Source organism: Cyprinodon variegatus, unplaced genomic scaffold (assembly GCF_000732505.1).
Source record: "Cyprinodon variegatus isolate N-32 unplaced genomic scaffold, C_variegatus-1.0 Scaffold96, whole genome shotgun sequence".
In the NCBI taxonomy this organism is placed as follows: Eukaryota; Metazoa; Chordata; class Actinopteri; order Cyprinodontiformes; family Cyprinodontidae; genus Cyprinodon; species Cyprinodon variegatus.
The window spans coordinates 695695-703760 of record NW_015150549.1 but is presented as its reverse complement, the minus strand read 5'-3'; the positions used below and the strand labels follow the sequence as shown (position 1 = coordinate 703760).

The 8066-nt window shown below is 35.2% G+C and overlaps 1 protein-coding gene across 1 annotated transcript in view; it reads left to right on the top strand.

Moving 5' to 3' along the window:
• The window catches only part of LOC107084284 (arf-GAP with dual PH domain-containing protein 1-like), a 19055-nt gene that overhangs the window by 9149 nt on the left and 1840 nt on the right, over positions 1 to 8066 (top strand). Inside the window, exons 6-10 of the mRNA XM_015374066.1 lie at positions 1536 to 1682; positions 2643 to 2726; positions 2888 to 2950; positions 4213 to 4284; positions 6523 to 6754. Coding sequence (XP_015229552.1) covers positions 1536 to 1682; positions 2643 to 2726; positions 2888 to 2950; positions 4213 to 4284; positions 6523 to 6754 — 598 coding nt within the window. The remainder of the gene's footprint in view (positions 1 to 1535; positions 1683 to 2642; positions 2727 to 2887; positions 2951 to 4212; positions 4285 to 6522; positions 6755 to 8066) is intronic.

Sequence of the window (8066 nt, the reverse complement as noted above, 5' to 3'; positions counted from 1 at the left end):
ACTTAGTGATGTTGTAAATCCTGTATTGTACCTGTTCTAACACAGCTTCAGAGTATAAAAGTAGCATAAATACTTCTTTAACTTGTATTGATAGAAGTATAAGTAAGGCTTGAAAACTTCAGTTTAGGCAACTAGACATGAAGTTTTCTAGAAGAAGTTTCTCGTCTTATCCAAGAGGTTTCTTCTGTTCTAACTAGTAGTGGGGAGCACTGAGATTACTATACTGTAGGCGTAATAAGGAATCAGGGGAAAACAAAAGGTGGCTCTCATCATTCCCATTGGATTGGCCATGGAGCTCACTTGGGGGGTGGGGTGGGGGTTTTAATGGTTGTTAGGGGGTTCTGATGGAACGATACCTGGAAGATTCACCTCTCACCTGACCCACACTTCCATGAGGCATGTGACCAAAACTACTCTGATGAACGACCCATCACAAAACCCCTAACAGCCATTAACACCCCCCAGGTGACTTCCACGGCCAATCTAGTAGAAATGATCAGAGCCTCCTTTTGTTTTCCTACAGTATATTAATCTCAGTGCTCCCCACCAAAAGTTAGAACTGAGGAAGACTCTTTGATCAGAGGTGAAACGTCTTATAGAAAAACTTCATGTCCAGTTGCCTCAACTAAAGTTTTCAAGCTTGACCCTGACCTGAATGACTGAGAATATTCTCTGATAATTGTAGCAATATGGTCATTTAGCATATACCAGTGGTTTTCAAATAAATGAAATACATTTAGCTTGAGTTCCAAGTCATTTTTATACCCAGTTTCTGAGCCTAGAGGTAAATGGGACCCAGAATAACCATTAGTTACATGTCAACCCAAATTGATGTGTTGGGTTTAGTTCTACACATTTTTAATCTGGGACTGCTCCTAATGCATCTGTAAAACCCTTGCTGTTCCTCTTTCAAATATATCATAGATTTTAACAAAAAAAAAAATGTGATAGTAGCAGCTGCTGTCATGCTTATATTAATTCGGCTCTGAGCTTGTTAGCTCTTGTTTTCGTCACTGCTAAATGGACGCCTAAACATGCAAAGTGATTGGCTGGTTTGGTCTGTCTCAAATGTTTTAAGCAGAAGTTATAACAGCTTACCTGGTGTACAAATCTTTAAAAACTTTTTTTTTTCTTATTGTTGTCACAACTGAATCATTCCTATTTATATTGGCTATAACTGAGGCCAAAATTCCTAAAAGTCCCGCTAAAGGTAACTCAACAGACAACAGTGGTAACAGCTTGAAAACCATGGCAGTAAACAGGGATTTAAATAATCATACGGTGTGCAGATTGTACTTACATCAAGCTTCCATTTGCAACCAGCTAAGTACACTTTGACGTAACCTCTCCTTTCACTGTCTACTTTAAAAGAAACTTGCCTCAACTAGTTTCAAAAGATATTATAAAGTTATATAAAGACATTTACTATTTCAAACTGAATGTATTATTCATCAAAATTAAATGAATTAAACCAACATTCACCTAACTATGAACTTACATTTAAGTTTTATTTAATTTTCTCCTCCTTTTTTTAGGCTAAGGAGCCCAAAGCAGTGATTAAGGTGGACTCTATTAATGCAACGTTCCAACCAGAGAAAATAGGAAATCCCAACGGACTGCAGATCACTTACCTCAAAGACTACAGTACCCGGAATATCTTCCTCTATCATGAGAGTGGCAAGGTGAGAGTAATACACACTTTGTCTTTGTGGGTCTTTTTAGTATTGACTGTAAACATGAGCCACGCTTAAACAATGTAAAGTGTCATTTAAAATGTCAATCTTTTTTATTAAGATATAAAGGTTTTAAAAGTTTCTCGTTTATGTTGTTGTTGGAGAGGCTCTGAACCTTTACCAAGTTATTTGCATCGGCTTTTGCCTCCCACTGGAACCCATTATCATATGATATCCAAGCATCACATCTATGTTTCTCCACCATCCATAAACACAGTGAAGTATATCGTGCAGCTCCGTGTTTGTATGAGATTTATTTGTTGCTGTGTGTCATGTGGGAGTGGGGCATTTTCTGCAAAATTCACATTAGAGTCATATTACTGGAGCTCTGCAGAGTTCCTTAGCTGGCTTTTCACTTCAGGGAGTAACATAGAGGAACTGGGTAGCAATAATATACTATATACAATGATATACTGTGGCATTGTAGAGATACCACACTAGGTTTTCCTCTATCCTTTTTTATTTTTGAGGGAGTAATTAATTTTTGGACACTTTATATTGAAGTATAGTTTCAAATTTCAAGCCATTGAAGCCTGAATTAATTAATATTATTAATATTATTTTTCAATTACATGATTACATTAATCAGCATTGGCATGTTTGTGTGCACGCACACCATGGGGATATACAAGGGGTTCTAAATTTGCTAATATGTGTTGTAGAGATGTACAGGTCTGGTGGGTGAATCTCTTTCCAGGGCAACTAACAGTTGCTTAAACTCAAGCCTATCTAGGAAAGCAATTCTATAAAAATTCTATAAGAAAGAAAGCAATTCTATAAAAAAAATTGCTTGAGATGTTTGTCGTTAATCAAAAGTCAAGTAGCAGCCACAGCAAATTAGATAAATTGTCTGTCAATAAAGATTTGTGACTGACTGTTTCCGTTTTGGCTTCTCTGTTTTTTTTTTAGGAAATTGTTGACTGGTTTAATTCAATTCGAGCAGTTCAGCTTCACTACCTAAAAGTGGCCTTTCCGGGTGCAACTGATGCTGAGGTAGACAAACACCAACACTTTAACCTATCTGAAAGGAGCTAGTGGATTTATCTCTTTGTCCCTTTTCAAAATGTTTTCTTTTATAATACTGAAAATATATCTTTTTGGACAACCATTTGTTTATGCAACTGAAAAACTGTACCTTCATGATACTTTTTCAGCTCATACCAAAACTTACTCGAAACTTTCTCAAGGAAGGATATATGGAAAAAACAGGTCCAAGGGTAAGAATGCAAATTATTTCCTGTCTGTACCTGCACAGTTCCCACTTTGTTTTACTGTAAATACTCCACCCATTACTTTTTTTAAATTTCAACTTTAGCCTGTTTACAATTTAAAACCAAAAGAACTAGATAAAGAGGAAAAAGGTTTGTATCTAAATTTGTCCTTCATTCTTTTTTAAAGACAATTCTCTGAATTCTTATATATTCTCTAAATTAACTATTAAGTCTATTAAGTTATTTGATCCTCCGAATTACTGTAAATAAACTGGACATTTCAATTAAATTTTGTCCAATTGGTCAAAGAAAGTACAAAAAAGCAGTCATGTCAGTCCACCTTCTGCCTTCTTGATAAGTATCTAACTGGATAAACACACTTCAGTTGCTTCCTTTTACTCCAGCTTTTGCTTTTCTGTCTTTATTTGAAACAAACAGAGCTAAATGGATAGCTAGCTTATCTGTAAGTATTACTGATTTTTAACCTCTGTCTGACAGACTGGCATGCAGCTGAGATTATCCACTGCCAAACTGTCCGCTGTCTCTGCATCTGTCACTCAATCTAAGGAAATGAAAGGCTTCCTTCTGAGAACTTCTTGTCGACTTCATTTGATATCTCATCTAAAAACATAGAAGGCAGACAAACACAGTGCAGATGCACAAAGAAGCACTTGTAAAGACTTGTGTAATGATGCACAAATGCAGCAGTGCTGTAATGTTATATATCTAGAACTAGTGTCACACAGAGAGTACAGACTCGGGCATCTTGAAAGGAAACATTTGAAGCACTTAATGCTATGTGGCCCAACCTGTTTTACCATCTCTGAGAGACAAACTGCTAATGTAACCTCTGTAATGAAACATGAATTCACAAACCTGCTGCTCTGAGTTGATTTAGTTAGATTTGTATTTACAAATTAGAGATTTGTTTGTATTTACCTACCAGCAGAATGTGAAGGCAACTTATTGTTTTTTGGAAGTTAGGCAGGAATTAGTATTTTTAATATTTGGTATAAAGAATTTTGCTCTAACAGAACTCAAATGTTAAGCTTTTCCTGAATTTCTCTGTATCCACAAAATGTGTACACAAAGATTTCTGAAACATTATTATTATTATTTTATTCTTATTGCACATTCTTCAAACAAATCAGAGCAGAGCGCACTTTAGTTTAAAACAAACAAGCAGCACTACTGATTCAAGCACTAGGTGGAGGTTTTTTCTGTCACTTATTCTATTTGTGGATTTGTTTCCCTGTTCGTCTACATAGCAAACAGAAGGCTTCAAGAAACGTTGGTTCACACTGGATCAGAGACGCCTGATGTACTTTAAAGATCCATTGGTATGCCAATCTTTGTGCTCACACAGGTTGATATACAAGCATGAAAAGTGAATGATGACATACACCGATCAAAATGTCATGACTGATTTCTGCTCTTTGTTTAGGTTGTAGGTTCTAAAGCTTTAACTTTGCAGGAACTACTTACAGAAAATATCTTTAGGAACTATTGAATAATAATAAAAACAACAAATTAAATAATATTTTAAGCCTTTCTGCCTTCAGTAGTCACTAATTATATATCTTTACTGATCAGTGGTGACGTCACACTGGTATGTGGTAGACCAAAGCCGGTAAAACAGGATAGGAAGGTGGTTTTTCCACCACTTTAACCTGTTGTCAGCACTCATAGTTAACTGTGGTAGTTTTTCTCCCCATGCATTTGGTTGTAGGCACTGGGCTAAATCAACCAACAAAGGATAGAAATCTACTGTTAAAAAAATGTCTCTAAAGGAAAATGGTGCTTAAACTAAAGGTGGAGCTTCATTGTGGGATTTTTTTTTGTAAACTAAGTTCTAACAGAAGGGTTTTATTTTAATTGCAAGCACATTTTTCAAGTAACTCACTTATACAGTGTTTGCCAAAGTTTCCATTAAAAAGATTTACCAGTAAAATATGGCCAAGTGAAGTGTTTTCACTGTCGCCAAAGAGAAAACTATTGTTGAACATTTTTAGTGGAAAAAAAGTCACATAATTAAACTTTAAAAGATAATAAAACTTTTCATTAATATGATCGTGTAAAGAGGCATTAGCGCTTAAAAAAAAAAAAAAAAAAAAGGAGGCATTACTGAATTTTCTAATTGTACCGCCACCTGTGGCCAAAACACAGAACAGCAGCACACATGCTTGTTCTTGTAAATTCAGGAAAGATAGATGCATCGGTGCTTAACTACCGTCATTTTGCTCATCAAACAATGTTTTAGTCATAAAATGGCCAAATAAAAAAGCAATTTTTAGGATATTTTTAGTAAAAACGTACAAAATGTCTCTTTAAAATCATGTCTTGTTAAGAGTGTTACATGTGCTACATACATTGCCAGCTTTAAACATTTAAAGGTTTTCTAAGAAACAAAGTGAAATTCAATGGTTTACCTTTTGGTCTTTTGTCAAATTTTAATTTTTTTTATGAACATGTCAGCTGGATTAGAGCTACATATGTTTAAAAAAGGGCTCAAGGTAAAGTAACTTGCTGAAGTTGAGGCTAACGTCAGATTTTCCAAGGAGGCATTGTTAATGATATAACAGATTAGTACAGCAGTGCAATAATTATAGATGCGTTGAGACTGGGAAGTTCATCTTAACCCCTGAGTGTTGGACAAGAAAATTTAAGGTAGGTAGAGGAAGTCTTGGTAAATTTTGTGTTACTGCAATACTTTTAGGTAGCTGTTTAAGAAGATGTGATCTAACTACTTAGTTAACAGAATTATACTCTACTCTTTGACTAAAGGCTTACCAAGAGATTACATATAAGGTAGCATTTTTCTTTTCATAAATTCCTCAAGCATATACTTGATTTAGAAACTTACATTTATTGATGAAGCCATTTTCACTGGTTGATATCATTTTTGTATAAAAAAAAGTTGGAAAGCACAGCTAGGATGTAAAAAATTGTAGTACCTGTTGAGATGATTGGACTTCACCTTAATCAAAAAATAACAGTTGAATTGCATTTTTTACACCCTATGGTGATTTGAAATAGATTAGTTATATATCTTCTTTAGGCATATAAATATATTGACCCATTTATACTTGCTTATACCGTCAATCCTAACCAATCAGAGACAGAACGGCAAAAAGTAGAGCATAACCGTAAAATGAAACGGAGAAAATTCTGTTTTTTAATTTAATTGATTTTTTAATAGTATCCATCTATGCTTAGCCAGTTTCTAAGCATAGATGCCAGCAACTATATTGAATTTATTAAGAAAATAACATGTACCTCATTGAGATGTTGCATTTACCTGAACAACCTGCATACTGGTTTGCCACATGATTACACGTTCAAACTACTGTTTAGTTGGCATTATCTTTCAAATTTTTGTTTTAACCATAATGAAGGCATATTTCTGTCATGTATTGCGTATTCTCCCTCATTGTGGAAATAATCATGTACAGATATAAAAAATAGAGCAGAATTATAAATAAAGCAGGTAAATGTAGATTAATTTCGTATCAAAAATGTAGGTTGGGTTATATGGCATGATAAAGAATGTTTCCCCTTTCTTTCATTTTGCCTTGAAGGATGCCTTTGCTAAAGGGGAAGTCTTCCTGGGGAACAGGGACAATGGTTACAGTGTCTCTGCTGGCTTGCCAGCTGGGACCCACTGCAACGGCGCTTGGCAATATGGCATCACAATCGAAACACCTGACCGCTGCTTCCTGTTTACTTGTGAGACAGAGAGTGACCAACAGGACTGGGTGAAACACTTCAGTGATATCATGAGAGCTCAGATGTCCCCTCAGGAATACACAAGTAAGGATACACAAGCTTTTGATAGTAGTGATATTTATGGGCTAAATCACAGGATTTCTGTGTGTTTAAACTTGCAAACCCTCACCAGCAGGAGTTGTTGCTCACTCGTCATCTTTGTCCGCATAGATCTGTCCGCTTAGTTACAGATTCTCCTAGGTGCATTCTGTCTGCACGGATGCTGCGAGGAGAGGCATGAAAGCCCAAAATGACATCATTTTGCCACATCCAGCATAAACCTTTTATACCTTATTATTTAATTAGATTGCTGATACGAAAAAAAATGAAATCACTTACTCTCTAGTTATGTGATATATTACTACTAGTATTATATTAACATTTAACAGCAAATAAAAAAAAAGTACAGGTAGTTAATCTGGTGAACTGTAAAGTGCCTTGAGATGACATGTTGGCGCTATATAAATAAACTAAATTGAAATTAATTAATGGCATCTGTAAATACCAAACCATCCTCATAAATACGATTTAAAAAATCATACTTTGTTCATAAGAATCGATCTTTTGGATTTAATAAGCGAATCAATTCAGAATAAGAAAATCACTACTTTTTAAGACACATCAATCCCTGAGCTCCCTCCACATTTCCACCCAGACTTTTCTGCAGCAGCAGTGGTCACTAATTGCATTGTTCATACCTTTGCACTGTTATCTCTTATATTCTTCAGCTCCAATTGCTCAAGAGATATGGTTACATTTTAATGTGTTACTATTCTTTACAATTTTGCACTTAAAATAAGTGCATTTTTTCCTTGAATTTAGGAGATAAGTGAGACACATAACTCTCACTTATCTTCAATGGAAAAAAACAATTGTGTTCTTATTTCAAGCACATATCTAATTCTCTTATTTTAAAAGTAAGGATATGGCAAATTCTATTGGCAAATCATCTTATTTAGCTGCTCAAACTAAGGGTAAATACACTTGATTGAAGAAATGTTTACTATTTTTATATTGTTTTTGCAGTGTGGTTTATCCAGCACTGCATACTCCTAGGGCTTCAGCGGAAACACGTTCACGTGTCTCCCCACACCACTGCTAAAACTAGGTGGCTAGAAGACTAACATATGGTTACTGCAACAGACTGATTAAGGAGCAAAGGGTGGAAAATGAGAATGTCTGATGTGAAAGTGCCACGCTGTGGTCAAGGCACTACTTGGCAATTTGTCAATGAGTTAAAAATATATAGAAATGCATTCAAATTAACTAGGAATTCAAGAGTGAATAATATATTTAAGAATTATGGGTGATTTATTTCTCTTTTTGTTTAGGTCGAAATCCATATCTTTGAACAGCT